The sequence below is a fragment of the Rana temporaria genome, chromosome 5 (assembly GCF_905171775.1).
Source record: "Rana temporaria chromosome 5, aRanTem1.1, whole genome shotgun sequence".
Taxonomy (NCBI): Eukaryota; Metazoa; Chordata; class Amphibia; order Anura; family Ranidae; genus Rana; species Rana temporaria.
Window position 1 is genome coordinate 71,365,963 of NC_053493.1, and position 18,785 is coordinate 71,384,747.

Sequence of the window (18,785 nt, forward strand, 5' to 3'; positions counted from 1 at the left end):
CCATCGTATCTTTAAGCATATTCTGGAAACCAGATACGCCTGAATTTGGCCAAGATACGACCGACGTAAGTCTCCTACGCCGTCGTATCTTGGGTGCATATTTACGCTGGCCGCAAGGGGCGCTTCCGTTGATTTACGCGTCAAATATGTAAATGAGCTAGATACGCCGATTCACAAACGTACTTGCGCCCATCGCTGTAATCACCGCCGTTTACGTAAGTCGTTTTTCCGGGGTAAAGTTAAACCACCAAAAAGCTGTTCTAAGTCGTTTAGGGTATGGACGTCGGAAGTGCCGTTGAATTTTACGTCGTTTACGTAAGTCGTACGTGAATGGGGCTGGGCGTAAGTGAGGTTTCAAGTCGTACGCATTGTGACGTCGTATCGTAGGGAGTATTTGCGACGTGATCCTGAGCATGCGCGCGCATGCGCCGTTCGTTCGGCCATGCATTCACATGGGGTCATGATTCATTTCAATACAACACGCCCACTACCAGCCTACTTTGAATTACGCTATCTTACACCGGCCCATTTACGCTACGCTGCCGTAACTTAGGGAGCAAGTGCTTTGTGAATACTGTACTTGCCTCTCTATGTCACGTCGGCGTAGCGCATATGAGATGCGCTACGCCCGCTTAAACATACGCCGCTCTATGTGAATCTGGCTAAATCTGTTTTGTCCAGTGGAAATTGGCTGTAGAGGTAACTTTCCTCAATGCGCCCCATAGTTTTTTTCAGTTTCAACTTGGTTACCGACTTTTTGACTTCCATATTGTAGCTTTTTATGTTCAATGCTTACAAATTCAAGGAAAATGTGGTGGTAAAAAACAGGCATATGGGATGAAACATAATTAAGGAAATTGTATTGAGATAATTATGGAATGCCATGTGCACTGGCATATGGATGCCAATGTTGACCTCTCTTTCTAAAAATGCCAGTTATCTGGCTGTCCTGCTGATCCAGAAAGTCTTCTGAGACACTGATCTGAAACAGGTATGCCATTCAGGAGTTCTTACTTGATTAGCAGAATGCTTGCTCCGGGTCAGCAAAGTCTGTGACAGCCAGGCAGCTAGCATTTTCAGAAGAAAGTCAACAATGAAAGCCAACATATTGAGTTTTATATTTAGTTTCCCAAAATATGGATGTCTTTCACATAAAAAGATCCATAGATATATACATAGATAGGTAGATAGATTGGCTTTGAGAAGTTATGAAATCTTTATTTTTTGCTTTCTCCATCCCTTACTTCTTTCCCTCTTCCTTCTTTCATCCATTCATTCCTCTCTCTGTTACTTCTTCCCCCTTCCTTCCTGCCTGCGTTCCTTCCTCCCTCCCTCCCTTCCTTCCTTCCTTCCTTCTTTCCTTCCTTCCTTCCTTCCTTCCTTCCTTCCTTCCTTCCTTCCTTCCTTCCTTCCTTCTTTCCTCCCTTCCTTCCTTCCTTCCTTCCTTCCTTCCTCCCCTCCCTCCCTCCCTCCCTCCCTCCCTCCCTCCCTCCCTCCTTTCCTTCCTTCCTTCTCCCCCCCCCTTCCTTACATCATCCCTGCCTTTCCCTCTCTATTCCTGCCTCTTTTCCTTAATCCCTTATTTTCCTTCCTTTTTTTTCCTCCCTATCCTCTTGCTTTTTTCCCCCTTCCTTGTGACCTCTCTTCCCCTTTTTTTCATTTTTTTCTTTGGATACTGTTCATCAAAAGGATACTGTTTCTTATTGTAAGATACTGAGTATTGCCGCTACACTCTGCTTTATTTAAGTGGTTGCTTACTATTCCATACTTACAATGGCACGTTTTCCTCTTGAAAGATGCATTCAGGTTGTATACATGCTTTTCTCATAATCATTCCCTGCTACTGTTGAGATGCTCAAGACCTCACAGCACTCCTCAGCTGCCCTGGAAAAGATGTATTGTATGGCAAGAAGTGTTCTGAGAGCAGTGATACAATGTAATTAGGTTTCATTCATTGGTCCTCGAACATCCACCATGCATTGTCCATGTTGATGACCTGTTTGGAAGCTATAAACACAAGCAGCCAACATGCTATGAAGACCTCTGCTGTTGGTGAGGTTTAATTTCTTGTGATCATGAGATTTAACTGCTTTTTGCTGTTTGAAATTGGTATGTTGCAGATGAGGCACTTGGGGTCAACATGGGGTTCAATTTCATGCTCATGAAGGGTAAAAAATGTACATGTAGGTCAACCCTTATACAAAGTTGGCTGCTTGTGTTTCTTGATATAAACCAACAGCAATTATAAGGTAACATTTACTTTTCAAAGTAATTTACTTAATTCTTTTGACCACTGTAGCACTTTAGGGAGCTTGTAAAAACGATTTATTGCCCTTCTAATAGAACTGTATGTTTAGAACAGCAACTAAAAAAAAAGAAAGTGAAAAAAAGTCTTCAAGACATGGGTGAGTGCCTTGGACCTTGTTTTTTTGGATTGCGGTACTGGACATTTACTGACCATGAGAACCTAGACCCGCTGCTCTGATTTCACAGGTCAGAAGTTTGGGATCTCTAAGTACAAACCCTTAAGCCTCGTACACACGACCGAGGAACTCTACGGGCGAAACACATCGTTTTCCTCGTCGAGTTCCTTGTTAGGCTGTCGAGGAACTCGACAAGGCAAGTTTCTCCATTCCCGTCGAGGAAATAGAAAAATGAGGGCCGGTTTCCTCTGCAAAAAAAAAATCTCAGCAAGTTTCTTGCTGGTTTTTGCCGAGAAACTCAGCCGTGTGTACGAGGCCTTAAATATTGGCTAGTCTGAGCTCCCTTTAGACTAACTAATGGTTAGTGCCAAACATCTGTTTTACTTGGAGGATTGTATGTTTCTCTATAGGTTCACTACATGCATTTTTCCTAAAAAAAACAAATGCAATAATATAAGGGCTGGATAAAGTGTTTAGTGTACCATAACCATTTTGGTAGTTACATTGTTTATTGGAGGTCTGTACATCTGACCCAAAAGAGGGACAACAGAAGAGTTATAAGGCACAGATGGATCTGGCACCAAATGAGAAACAATCCCTCCAAATGAAAAATAGTTGGGAGCTATGAATAGCTAGATGTTTTCTCTATTTCTCATTTACACAGGCACAAAGAGCTATACGCTTTAAAAAAAACAAGCGTATATATCTGCGCCCAGAAGTGACAGGTATTTGCGTAGAGCCATCTGTACAAATCAATGACAGGTTGCAGCTGTATGCTGGTAACCACACATTTGGGCGTTCCATCCCTATACACAAGTAAGACCCCTTTCACACTGAGGTGGTTTTTAGGCATTTTAGCAATAGAAATAGCGCCTGTAAAGCATCTGAAATCCACCTCCCATTCATTTCATGTGACTTTTGACACCCGGGCAGCGCTCTTGAGGGAAGTTAGGAAAAGTCCTGCAAGCAAGATCTTTGGGGCAGTTTGGGAGCGCTGTATGCAGCCCTCCCAAAAGGCTCTGCTCATTAAAATGAATGGGCAGCACTTCCAAAGTGCCTGAAAAGCTAGTCAGAAAGCATTGCAACATGGGCGATTTTAAATTTCTTTGACAGGTAGCAAAAGTTAAAAGCACCTCGCTAGCGGCCGTAAAACATTGCTTAAACAGCTGCACTTTACCTCTAACGCTCGGGTGGCCCCTGTGTGAAAGGGGTCCTCAATGCTCTGATGTGCTTCTACCAGAGTACAGCTATAGCCTGTCATTGATTTGTACAGGAGTCTGTGCGCAAAGACTTGTCTCTGCCGAGCGCTCGTTTTTCATGGTGTGCGACGCTCTGTGCACATGTGAATGAGCCATTAATGGGGAAAATACAGTGTGTGTGAGAACTGAGAACACATTTTGACATATTACTGTTATGTTTACTTCAAAGTAATTTTAGGTGTTACTTTATTGTTTACTTCCTCTTTCATATTTTTTTTTTATTTCTAGAAATGTATAGACATCCCTCTGGTAATATTAGTATATCACACCATAAAATCAGCAACCTTGCTGAGTTGAAATCTATATGCCCCTGGAAATATTCCCTGGAATTCATAAAGACTGGCGCAGACAGATTTTGCGAAAGTGTCTCGCATGCACTCTAAAAGTGGTGCCCCATGCACCAAATTCATGTAACTGTCTAGAACTTGATTTATGGAAAAATCAGACTTTGTAGGCAAAATTGACGAGAGTATAGTAAAAAAAAATGTTTTATTAACAGCGAATCATCTACAAACAAATGAAGTATAGAAAGAATTAAAAAACATACACTTAACACAAAAAATACATAAAACTATAGTGTAAACAGGAGGCTGACACAGGCAGTATATTCCCCATCAACCACCTCGGTAGAATATCTTTTCTTCTCTCTTCTCCATATGATGTGCTTTGAGGTCCATTATGGAGTCTCCCATACGGGGATAATCTTGTGCTGACAAGATAGTGAGACCTGTTCCTTCCAACAATCCCTGAGTGTGTCCTGATGAAGCAAAATAGTGAAACGTGTTGATACACAGGAGCTCACTGCTGTCCATTTTGTGTCAGCCTCCTGTTTACACTATAGTTTTATGTATTTTTTTGTGATAAGTGTGTGTGTTTTTAATTCTTTCTATACCTGTTTGTAGGTGATTCGTTGTTAATAAATACATTTTGAGCATTTTGACTGTTCACTTTTTCATAAATTTAATCCCATACGGATGTGGCCTCAGAAGTGTTGTTCTATTTTTGCTGTCTAAAACTTAAATTTGGCGCATGCTGCGCCACTTTTCAACTGTATGCATAGGTGTGCAGACATATGTGTGTGTGCATGTGTATATATACTGACGGTGACAGTAGAGCAGTGTACGGTGTAATTAGGGCAGAGGTTAGTGTCAGTAGGGCAGTGGACGGTGTCAGTAGTTTTTATTTTTATTATTTTATTTTTTTACAATGTTATTTTTTACATACACATTCTTATATAGCACCATCAATTTACACAGCGCTTTTACACATATATTGTACATTCACATCAGTCCCTACCCTCAAGGAGCTTACAATCTAAGGTCCCTAACTCATACATACACATATTAGGGCCAATTTAGACAGGAGACAATTAACCTAACCAACATGTCTTTGGAATGTGGAAGGAAACCAAAGTACCCAGAGGAAACCCATGCAGGCACATGGAGAAAACTCAAGACAGATAGTGTTGTGGTTGGGATTCAAAATTGACAACCCCAGTGCTGCTAGGTGGATGTTCTAACCACTTAGCCACTGTGCTGTCCATTATAATCATGTACATTAAAAATGCTTACATTTACTTTGCTCCTTCTTAGTCAATATTTGTGCTTAGGTGTACTTGATACATACTTGCTAAAGAGTCTTTTTAAAAATACATAATTTCTACTGTGACCACAGCTAGCATCATCCAACTGCTGTTACTTGGGGTAAATTCATTTCAATGCCACACACTGTGCTCAGGTGTGATTACTGCACTTAGCAGTAATAGTGTGTACTGCAGCGACATTCACAGTAGAGATAAATTATCTATAATGTGATCTCAGGTAACGAGTGTCAAATGTGCGAAAATGTAAACACCGACTAGCACAAGGAATGCATCCCGATCACCATTCTGCGTATACTCTTAGCTAGTCTAAATGTGCAGAGATTTATTTAACAGAAGGTTTAAAGTATACTCAATCTTCCCCACATCATCCAATTATATCCTTGCTGTCGTGTTTCTAGTGCAGTATGGCAGAATGAAAAGAAAAATTTGATTGGCCAATGTGCTTGACAGGGACACTTTGATGCATCAGGTGTAGAAGCATTCAAGTGGGTTATTTTAGCCAAAAAGGGCTTCTTTTTATCCTCAGGCCCCGTACACACGTCCGAGGAACTCAACGGGCAAAACACATAGTTTTGCTCGTCGAGTTCCTTGTGAAGCCGTCGAGGATCTCGGCGAGCCAAGTTTCCCCGTTGACTAACGAGGAAATAGAGAACATGTTCTCTATTTGGCCCGACGAGATCCTCGTCGGTTTCCTCGGCCGAAAGTGTACACACGGCCGGGGTTTCTTGGCAGAATACAGCTCTGATCGAGTTTCTGACTGAATTCTGTCGTGTGTACGGGGCCTCAGACCAACATTGTAGCTCTGGTTGGGTGCAGTTGGCAACACCTCCAGTTTTTAGCATAGCATTTCCATGTCTCCCACACAATGTAAAGCAAATGATGTTCTTGTGACCTGAATTCCAAGGGACCCTGTTGCTGCTTGCACTATGTGTGGAATCAGGATAATTTTGGGGTCCCACAGTAAAGTAGTATGAAGTATGAACACAGCAGTAATCCACACCAAGCAAGCAAATTCCAGTTTACCTTTTCATTCAAAATCATTCCAACTGGTTGCTGTGGAGCACTGTACTTTACACACAGTCAATTCACTTTGCACTGCCTTATTGAAAAAGCCCAGTTGCTTAGAATTAATTGCGAAATAGTAAACTATATCAATTTCCAAATGTAGAAGCCTCTGCAGTGCAAAAATGGTTCTCAAAAGGCAATTCCGCTATCATTTTTAGAAAAAAAAAAGAATTGCCAATTATTCTCCTTTATTCCCAATATAACCCAAATGCACCCACGCCCCCTGATTGAGAGGATGAATAGATCCCCGGGCTTGCATGTAACAGTCCAATGACTCTGCTTGGCAGGCAGAGGAGATGCTGGACAGGACTGTGTAGGTGTGGACTTGTTTTAGAAAGGAAAATCGTTAACTCATGCCAAGCCAGATTTGTGCTGGTGTTAGGTAGATTCCCACATTACATCAACTTGTAAATATCTGCAACGTACAGCAACCAAGGGCAACAAAGTGGAGTTCAGCTTTGAAAAGCTCAAAGTAATAAAAAGCTGGTTTTTTTTTTAGTAACTTCAAACAGCTGAATTTTGTACAATGTTATGTTCATAATAACTAAGGGTTATTAAATGAATGCACCTTATTGTGCATAATTGTGTGTAATACTGTATACTTGTGATTAGAGAATCATTTTTACATACATTTAAACAAAAACTGGCTATTTTATAGTGGGGTTTATCCTCTAAGATTAGTAATTACCATAGCATCCAATTAGATTTCACTGTTCATCAGTTCAGTGCAGTCAGAGCATTACCAGATGATTTTTGATTGGTTGCTTTAGTTAAGCAATAGATTGGCAGATCTAACACTGACAATGTCAAGCAGTCAGAGATTTGTCCATTCCTTGCTGAAATGGTATGCCATCAAATTTGGACCCGCTATGCTCTTCTCACTAATGGGTGGACACAGTTCAGCTTCCTTTCCTACATAAAATAGGGAACAAATGGAAATTGGTCACTTAGAAATTTTCTATCATGTCTGAAAATCTTTGCCTGCAATAACAAGCACTTCTCTTTTGGAAATGCTCATTATGGCTCTCTACTTATCATCTGCATGAACTGAATGGTGCAAGTGAAGCTTGATTCTGTTGCATACCTTGATTGTATAAAGCCAGATCCTATCACCCTTACTATACATAATCAGTGCTTGTGCACATTTTTTCAGTATACTAAATGCAAGCATTGGCTCAATCCCCTATTAGTATTTTAATGGACAAAAAAAATCATGAAATAAGGATGCATTGTGAATGGTAATTTGATGTTGAATTGCTGCCTACAAGTCATTCTGTTCCGTGAGCATTTTCCATCAGTGATCTTTGTATCAAGCACAGATACGCTTCTAGTTTGGCTGTTGGACACTTCCTGCTGCCTTCTGTGTGTTAGAGAACTCACGATTTTGGTAAGGCTACAGTAAACTGATCAGATCTGAAGGTGTAAATCAATGCAACGTAGCCAATAATTATCTCATCCACAATAAAGGGTGATATAAATCTCGATGAAGAGGAGGATCGCCTTGGGCATTGGCAGACTGTGCAGTGACATCACTATATAGGATCTGGGAAAGTTATCCCTTTGTAGTGGTTGCTGTGTTGGGGACCGGTGAGCTATTCCTGCTACAAGAGACCAGTTCCACACAGAATGTTAATTTTAACCCCTGAATGACAGAAGGATTGTGAATCATTTAAAAAATAACAGTTATCCAGCTCTGGAAAAACAATAGCGAGGAAGGGGTGGATCACAATAAGGGATCCCCCCCTCCGCTCAGTGACTGGGTGACAGTGTCGTATGGTCCAGGGGGCTGGCTGTGTTTTAGGGGTACACACCCATGGCTATAGCAGTGTGTAGAGGGGTAGAGGGGAGGATCGCTTGGCAGGGTGGGGCCACTAGAGACTTGTTCTGTGCCTCTGACAATGAGGAGGATTCTACAAGCACACAAGCATCTCAGATTCATTCTGCTTAGCTTTAGAAGGGGTTTTCGATCTCTTCCCTCCCTCCCTTCTTTTTTATCCAACTCCCGGGGCTGCCAAACCTAACAATCCTCCTCCTCCTTCTCCGAAATCAGCCGAGAAGAAGCTTGGGAGTCTTATTGAATGTCCATTTCCATTAACTCAGCCTAGGCAATAGCTAATCCACTGCACTGAAGGCAAGGAGGCTAATTAATGACAAGCTTTTACAGTCAAGACTGGCGATAATTGCTTCGGTGTCCTTTATGGTGCCAAGATAAAAATGGACCGGGTCTCACATAAGAGGCACTGTGTACACTGCAAGACAGGAGGACATTAAGAGGCTGGCCGCCTGAATACGGAGCAGAAAATTACTAATAGACAAGAGATAATGAATAGACCAGGCAGGCATTCATGGGGAAAAATCCATTTTGTTAGCACGCAAAATGAGGTGCTGGAAAAGAGTTTGCTAATTGTCCTCATCTTGTAGCAGGCAGGGCTGCTCCCCAATTCATTTCTCTGCTAATTGTGAGTGGGGAAGGGTGCCCACAGCGCCCTGCAGCAATCTGCCTGCCCAGGCTTTTCACTTTTTTTTTCCTGTTGGGTTTTTAATTGTTGCTAATACACCTTTATAATGAAGCTAATGAGGGGGAATTATTGGACAACTTTACGCATGGATGCAAGGAGAGAGCAGCACAGGGATTGTGTGCTGCTCCTGATGGCTATTGCACTCTCATCACTGGATTGGTACTGCCTCTCACTGCTTCCTTTCACCAGGTACAAGTATGCTTCTTAATGCATCCCAAAACCTGGATTTTTAAATGTGTGACTAGTCAATACCAGTTTAATTGTATTTTCTCTGTTTACTCTGTATAATCACTTTTAAGTTATGTTACAGTGTAAAAAATATAATCATATTTGCTATATATAATAAGGCTGTGAATAAAACAGTTTTCAAAATCTTGCACTTTAAAAAACCTGGTATTACGATAGCAGTTTTTTTTTTTCTTTTCTATTTACACTGGAACTTATTTAGACTGAATGTTTAATATTGCTTGGAAATATATTAATAACTACATTGTCTGTGTTATATGTAGAATTAATATTTTAATGGTGATCATTTCTATTACTCAATATCTGGCACTTTAAAATGCCTGACCTTTTTAAGTATCCTTGCATTTATGTTTATGCAGAGCATTACTGTATTTTTGTCTGATAAATTTTCATATCCCTTGCATATTATTCCAGGACTTTTATTTAATTATTTGATCATGTCTTATGGTTTGGCACTTGTTTGGGCACAATGCATTATATGTCTCTAGCAGTTTACTTATTACTACTTATTTTTATTTTTTTATTTCCTTCACATTCCTCTATAATCTGAAATTATTCATACTTTCCATGTTTTTCATCTGTATACTGGTATTTTTTAATTTTTTAAGGGTTGTGAAAATCTATCATTTTAAAATGACAGATGATGACTAGTTAAAAGTAAGCTGTAGATAATTGTGAGGAAATAGTGACTGTGCTATTTTGTTTTAATAGCATTTTATTTTAAACTATCAGTGTTAGGTCTTCTATATTTCTATTTTTTTCTTGAGTTGTTTTAGGTCTGTGACATTTCCTTTGCTCCTTTTCCCTTACCTGATAGTATAGTGCTTGATGTGATAACTCATAATAGATTAAGGAGGACTTATTTCCTCTTCTGTCATTCTCCACAGAAAAGTAAATTGAAGCTATTGCCCCATCGCTTGGAGGAAGAAGATTCTACTAAATTTATTATCCTCACTCTCATCTCCATTGCCTGTATCATTGGGATCCTCTCTGGGTCCGGGGTCATCTACTGCCTGCGCCACAGGTCTCATCACAAACTCAAGGAGAAGCTCTCAGCCTTGGGAGGTGACAGCAGTACAGATGCCACCAGCACATATCAGGTAAGGATTATTTTCTATGAACCTTTCTGATTAACTTATTTATTACTGTGATGAAAGTTAATTCTAGGTCTGTACACAGACTAAAGGCTTGAATTGCTTTTCGTTAAATACTTAAAGTTCCATGACTTTTTTTTTAAAACCCTTGCTAATATGAAGTATGTTGTTACTTATCAAAAATAGAACATACTATACCATTTACTGGTATCAAGAAATCATGTAAACAATTTGCTTTGGTTTGCAGTCTCCCCAGCAAGGTAGAAGTTAATGAGCAATAACTCTTTGGAGAAATTTGATAACTTTAGTGTGTAGTAATATTATATCATGCACCTTGCAAGAGATTGTGTATAATGTAAATACAGGTTCTACTGAATAATCTAGTCTGTAAGGAGCATTAATACACTATTATATTATCTTACATGCCTCATTTGTGGTTTTACTGCTACTGATGTGAATGAGAGTGTAGAGTGTTTGCTGAATAGCAGAAATGTAGACAAAGTTTTCTCTATTTGCACTAACCAAATATTTTGTACATTTATGCAGAAAAAAAAAAAACTTTGTATACTGGCATAATGGTCCAATCAGGGTTATCTATTATATATTTAATTTGTTTTATATTATATTTACCTTTAAAAGACCACAGGCTCACTTGTCCATTGTAAAAATTGTACTCTTATGACACCATTTTTAGTTTTGATGCTTCCAGTGTATAGTTAATTTTCTCATTTGTGTCATTGGTTATTGCATTTTTTTTTAGTTCCGCATTTATGTATTCATAATCGCCAAAATGTACACACTGAAAGGAACTGATTTACCAAAGGAATCATTTTCTCCTTAGCCTCTCTTATTTTTAATATCCCTTAAGTAAATCAACCCAAAATACCAACATATCTGCCCATAAATATCTGATATCTATCTATATATATATATATATATATATATATATATATATATATATATATATACACTGTGTGTGTGTGTATATATATATATATATATATATATATATATATACACACATATATATACATTTATATATCTCAACTACTACTACTGATGTATAGTACATTAGTAAATAACTAAGATTGTGAGTAAAATTTAGTATGTAGGCGCTCTAAAATTGCTAAATTCCAGGTAACAAAGAGCCAAAACCTGAAATGCCTTTTCATGAAAATTAACAGGGCACAAAACCTTCTTTTGACAGCTCCAATTAATAATATATGTAATTAAAATCAAACTTAGAAAAATGTTTTCTATCTGACCTTTTGGCTATACCTCCTGGGGGCATATTGGTTAGGCTGATATTGATTTTATAATGAGTAATGGTTTGTTTAATAATCTGGAATCTACACACTACATAAATTATACTGAGATTATGGCACTAGTGACAACATGGCAAAGTTTGAAAATAAAATAATTTTTGACTTAAATCTTATTTTAAAACCCATGCATAATATAATAAAACTAAATACATTTTTTTTACATATACTATACTGGAAGGTTTAAAAATATAATGTAAAAAATATAATTTTTTTTTGCTTTTGGAAAATGGAACTTCCACAGTTTGTGACAAAAACAGACCAGCTTATCCATAAATGTGTACAATAGATGACCTTTTTTCTCTTGTGCACACACACACGCAAATATATTTTTTAGTAATATTTATTTGATAGTTTAATTAATCTATATGATAATGAATCAGTATTTTTATTAAATCAAATGGTTTAATATATATATATATATATATATATATATATATATATATATATATATATATATATATATATATATATATATATATATATATATATATATACATTGGCTGATTATTGTTATTATTATTCATCTTCATTGTCAGCCATTCTATGCTAGACAAAGTCCCAGCTGAGGAAGGCTGGCCAAGCCAGGAGCGTGTTGCATTTGAATTAACATTTTTATTATGTCTTGCAATTTGTTTTATATGTCCATATTTTATTCCCCCTATTGTTATGGTGTTTTAGGAAGCTATAAACAAGGCTTGGGAGTGTCTTGTAAACAGAAGCTCTAAGCACACATGCTAGTTGTCACGGCTCCCATTAAAGGTGATTAGGAAAAGTGCCTGTGTGACTTGCCTCAGTGATCAGCACCGCTTAGTGCTGCTACATTGGCCTTGGGTAATGCAGATTTCAACCCATTCTCACCTGACGCGCCACCTCACTAACCTCCCTGCTGCTCTGTCATTAGTTCATTAAGAACCAACGCTGAGCATGTGTTAAAGAGGCTGCTTGTTAATCCCAGTCTAAAAACCGCACCCCATGTAGAAAACCATTTTACTTTTTTTTTTTATTTCTGCATTGTACAACACTGGATAGAATGGACCAATTACTTCACCCTTTACTTTGGAAAATATCAAAGGTTACCGTATTCAAAGTGCTAAAATGCCAGAGGGGTGGGCGTTTGACTTGATGTTGCACCTGTTAATCCTTTAACCTCTATGCTTCCAGAATGGCTCATGATGCCTTGCGAGAGAGCTCCTCTTTGTTCTGCTGACAGATCACCCACAATGCATTGTTACAATCGGTGCTATATGTCCTGCACCCCTTCACTATAAATGTAGCACCAGCCCATGTTCCTAATAAGCCTTCCCTGACTTCTACTTGCTTTAATATTGATCTCCCCCTAAAATGATATAAAGCTTGCATGTTATATAAGCAAAGTCTTGTAGCAATGATTGATTATATTACGCTGCAGCCTTCAAAGGAAAAGAAATAAAGTTTTCCAATATATGACCAAAAGAGAGTTATAAAACATGCTTATGTCGGTGGACTTTTCATATATCTTACAGACAGACTAGATTCTTTTTTAGCTTTACTTTATAAATGATCCAAACACATGAACTATTATTATTTTAGATCATGATGTATTTCACTATATATGTGTCTTTGTATGAACCAATTACATATTCAGGATATAGGCTAAAAAACATAGAAAAATGCTTAACCACAATAATATCAAAATATAAAATTATTCAAAATATATTATTTTAAAATATAATGTTGTTTCATAAGTATTATTTTACATTGAACATCTAACTATAACTACATAGTAGAACGCATTACAATTCTTAATTAGAAAAGTGAGATGTTTTCTGATTACATATTAATATTAATTCTCTACAATTTGCATTGCAATAACCTTTAGCACAGACGGTCCATTTGATTAAATTGTTGACCAGCATATGGTGTGGTGGCCTTTGTTAACGGAAGGGCCAACAGTCAGTAACCCTCAGACCAGCTTGCCATTCAACATATCTTGTTTTTTCTTTTGTCAAACCTTGCAATATCTGCTAAATAATATTCAGCATTTGTAAAACGTTACAGAGAATAAAAGGGCATTGCATCAGTTTAGCAAAAATGTTAGAACTATTTCCCAGTGCAATTTTATGTCTTACAAATACTTGCTAATGGTGTAGTAGTTACTATAAGGAAGTCTATATGTTTGGAGCTAGAAGTTGTTTGCATGGTGGGCGTAGAACAGGTGCTTTGCATAATGTGATCCTTGAAAGATTCACTACAGACTGAATACAACTGTCACATTTATGAATGAAACCACAGAATCCATTTACAGGCTCAATTTACTTTTTTATATATTAAGGAAAAATGGGTGTTAGCCTTAACTAAAGGCTATACAGCTCACTTTTGTGGTGGTTACACAAAAGGCTGGCCATCCCAGCCACACATCTTATCCGTTCATGATAATATGGCTGTCACACATGATATTATACATGTAATATATTACAGGTTGTCCCCACTTGTTTAGTGAATTAAACCACTATGTGTATATTTATTATCTGATAACAGCATTTAGATGATAGATAGTCCTGATGTAAAATAAGAAAGGAAAAAGAGCTGTTTTATGGAAAATGTAGGTCTCTAAAGAGCACTCTCATTATCCTACAAATGTCAGGAGACGAGAAGCGGAGCAAAGAAAATTCTTTTATGTATATGAAGCTGTCTCCCTCCTGTTCCCCTCTCTCTTTCTCTTTGTTTAACGTCTTTGATGTTCACATCATTGCAGAAAATTGTTGTCACATTTTAGCCTACCAGTGAGCCCTTACAATGAAAAAAAAATGGAAGTCACCCCAAATAACATATTAAAGTCACAGTCTAAAATCTAACATGAAATTAATTTATTCTGCTGATGTGTTTCCTGGTTTCTCTCCAAATATCTCAGTAGTTTTTATTCCGAAAATATCATTCCTGTACCATTCGTTTTAAGGATATTTTTACATTGAATTGTAGCATGACACAGTGTAGTTGGCATTAAAGTGATGTAGCTCAATACCATTTATATTTTAAATGATGAGACTCCTATGTGTAAATTTGCATTCTTAAAGCAAAGATGCCATATGTAGCAAGATCAGAGATTTGTAGATCATATTAATGAGTTTTAATTTTTAAATTCTATTGTATAATAAGTATATAAAAATACAATTACACTGAAATCTCTAGTGCTAAAACAGAAGGCTGTGCACTGTCAAACTTGAAACAGTAGCCGGACTAGCCGGTAATTATTCAAAATGGCCGCGTTCGCAATAAATATCACACTTTGTTAGCAATACACCTAATGCCGAAACACCACTTTCTAAGACTGATTGCAAAAAGCTAAAAAAATAATATTCTATAAAAATCTTTACAAAATAAACTCAATGCAAAACTGATATGTCTGGTTTGGGGACATGCTGGTAGACTGACTTTTAGCTTCTTACATCACCTATGGTTTATGTTTTTAAGCTGGCTAATGCTGAGTTCACCTACTGATTCCTCAACAAAAGATTTCACTTTTTTTTGTTTGTTTTGTTTGTTTGTTTACGCTGAGAAGATATCAGATGGCAGTTTGAGTCTGCTAAAATATGAAGAATGATACTGCACAAAAATATGGGACAATAATAGGAAATCCCAAATATGTGCAAAATGTAGTTTAGCGAGTTGCAACTTTTTTAAATGAGGGCCCTTGACAATTAGTACACATACTTCAGAGGCCTCAAATACTTGTATGCCGTTTCTTAGGATACCAGAAATGTAATCTCACTAGCATGAAGATCACAGGAACCCAAACTAGTGTATGAGACCAGATAGTGAGTCCTTCTCTGATTGGTTGCATTGTGCACATTTATTATAGAATATGTTAACATCTGGAAAAGAGCTTTAAGTCATTTACAGGCTATTTGGATCATTCTTAAAGTCTGCAGATATTAGGATTGTTAAGGTTTATTGGCTTCCTAACTCCTGCTATTGGTCAAAAATGTTTCTATAGTGTTACGGTTATGTACATGGTACATGTTTAGATTTTTGCCCATTTATACAAGAGCTGGCACAAGGAAAAAAACAACCATATATAGGGTGATAGTAAAGTGGAAATGTTTGAGAGAAAAATAAAGGTGGAAATAGAAAAAAGGGAGATCATGTATCTTGATTATTTCATTGTCTGGCTAAACTAAATGATAATTATGATAATATTCAGCAAAAAAGTATTTTGCTTTTTGTATTTCCTTACAGTTGAGTCATTAGGGTTGATTTGCTAAATAAAAATAGGGCGTTAATTTTGCTTAGCGAATGTGGTATAAATTCACTTTCCAAAGAATACCCAATCCACTTGCAAGGGAAATATTAAAAAAAACAATATTTTGCTTGCACATTTTTGGATGATGGAAGTCAGCAAAGCTTCACTTCATTTACTGAGCTAAGGGCAAAGTCCCTTAGCAAAGTGCAATTTTTCTGATAAATTAAGAGCCTTTTTGTAATTAGTAAATCAACTCCATTGATTAAGAAGTATTAAGGTGTCTACCTGTAAAGGATGGAGGGAACAGCAATGTCTCAAGGAAGCACAGGTGTGAAAGGACTTCCTCTCCAGTATACATAAAGGCACATAAGCTAACATGGAAAATAGGTTGGACAGCATTTTAGCAGAATTGTTACATAACGTACAGGCTATACAGGTATAAATACTTTAATGTACAAAACATGGAATGGTAACAGTAGACCTTTCGCATAACATACTTAAATTTAGGTACAGAGTACTTCATGTTTATAAAAGTGAAAAAGGTGTCAGTCTTTTTTAATGTCTACAAAAGAGAAAAATGTGGTAGTCTCTCTTAGGACCCAATCACACAATCACATTGCTGTAAGGTGTGTGATACTGATATATGCTGCAAAACATGTTAAATGTTTTGGTGTGATGCAGTGCCATTCAGAATGAATGGCATCTCAATGTAGCTTGCCAACAGTTGTGTGTTATGGTGCACTACTATGGTGCCAAAAAATTATATTTGTCTTATTTTTGCATGTGCTATTTTTTTGGCAGCACACTTCAACACACAATGAAGTGTGTTGGGGTGCCATTCAAAATTAATGATACTGCATTATATTAATGCATTTAGCATGTGTTTTTGCACATTATGGTAAGGCACATGGCATAACACAGGAAAGCATGTTGCACAGTGTGGTTGGTGTTGTTAACAAGCCCTTAATGTCAACAAGAATAAGAAATATTGCAGTCCCTCTGCATGTCTACAAAAGATAAAAATGTGAAATTTTCTCTAAGGGCCCATGTGCATTGTTGCGTTTGAATGCATATGTTGCAATGCACTAAAGCTTATTGGTCCATCTTCCCCATGATACAAATAATGTCTGTTTCTGTCTTAGTACTGCAGTGCAGTACAGTTTTAAAATATGAAATGTCAATTTTTCTTTGCATTTTAGTGCATTAGGTCTATAGAAGTCATTGGCAATGCATCAAAACACAAATAAGGTGTTTTGATGTGGTGGCAACTGTTATTAATATGCCTTGGTCAGCACTGTCTCTTCCAAATCCTAAAGTGAAAAATACATTGAAAACACACATCAACACGCATCCTTAATGCATGTCAATGCACAAAGGAAACATGGTGACGCATGGCAACGCACCTGCTCAACACTACAAAAAAGACACCTCTATGCATAGACCCCTAATGTCTACAAAAAAATAAATAGGTAACAGTCTATCTCAAGGTCTACAGAAGAAGAAAATGAGGCAGTCTCTCTTAGGGAAGTTGCTGGTCTTTTTCTTTAATTCTCATTTTTTTATCTGAAGTTTATAATAAATTCAAATAATTTCTTTGCAAAATCACAGGCATTTTATATAGCACTTGTTCGATGAAATGCACCCATGTCTGTAGGACATCAGGTTACACAGTGTTTCATAACCTACACGTTACAGTACACATGAGGAAGTTGTGCTTCAATTTAAAAATCCACTGGTTGCACACCTTTCCTGCTGTATAGCTACTTGTAAGATATAATTTTCATACTATACTTAGTCATTAGAGTAGGCCAGATGTTCTATTGTAAGGATACATTTGAATATTTTGCTACATTAAGACAAAAAACTGTAAGATTCATTGGTGAAAATTCTATGTTCCTGCCAAGAGTGGGCGGCAATGACAATCCCTTTTTTCTCATCATGTGTTTGTTGTAGAGTAAACGTTTGGTGGCCAGTGCAATTTTTCGGTAAAAGGGCGTGTTTGCCTGACATTTTAGATCTGCTGGGACTACCGTCCTACTAAGATAGCCTTTGGCTGTGGCAGCAGAGCTGTGCAGGAGAGCAGACAAGTGTTGTACAACATGTCATATGTGTCTTTGTGTTGAAACGGGCTGTCTGAATTGATAGACACTTTGATATGTTTTCCCCTTTGGGTTTTATGCACTGTGCACCACATTCAGAACAGGAATATACCCAGTATAGCACCATTATTTGAAATAAAAAGGGCCTGGTTCACTAAAGTGTGATGTAAGATTATATACAGTGAAGCAAAGAGAAGACAAGTACGCAATCAAATGTAGAGGAAATAAAAAGAACTAGACCTTTTCTTGTCTAAATTGTATTTGAATGTGCATCAGTTCACTTCATTTACCCTCATTTCACATTTTAGTAAATCAGGCCCTAAGTGTTCCTGACACATGTACATATTTATCTGTGTATGTTATGAAGAAACATTTTATCTTAACCAGCTCATAATGCCTGTGTAGTGATGCTTAAAAATCACCAAGTGAAGGATAAAATCATTGAAATTAGCAAGTCTGGTATAGGACATTATGTCTTGTTAACATCAAATCTAAAACCTCAGTGTCGATCTTCCATTTTGATGTTTCACTGGTGAAGAACAATAAGTATCACGCTGAGCTTGTAACTGGCCTGCATGTTGCATGTGACCAAACGTGTCTGCTTTTCATTCATTAACATCCTGACCGTGGTTGACTTGCTTGAATACCCTGTCACTGAAGGCGTCACAGTTCTGGAGTCTGCCAGTGTGTGCCATGTAAAGACAAGTCATGCGTTCAATGCAGAGTGGCACCAATGCAGAGAACGCTTTTCACATTGTAGGTGATGGTGAAATGTGATTTTATGCTAGCTCAAAAATGCCGGATCTGACAGCCAGGACAAAACTGTAAAGCTAGAATGCCATTGTGAAAGCTGGATTGCTTTAAGAAGCAGTAAGCTTGTTTTTTTTTAAATCATTGGGCAGTAAGAAACTTTTTCTTGCAAATGTTTTAAGA

The 18,785-nt window shown here is 37.5% G+C and overlaps 1 protein-coding gene across 1 annotated transcript in view; it reads left to right on the forward strand.

The window, feature by feature from the left end:
• The window catches only part of PTPRN2 (protein tyrosine phosphatase receptor type N2), a 1,169,469-nt gene that overhangs the window by 989,683 nt on the left and 161,001 nt on the right, over positions 1–18,785 (forward strand). Inside the window, exon 13 of the mRNA XM_040352695.1 lies at positions 10,003–10,215. Coding sequence (XP_040208629.1) covers positions 10,003–10,215 — 213 coding nt within the window. The remainder of the gene's footprint in view (positions 1–10,002; positions 10,216–18,785) is intronic.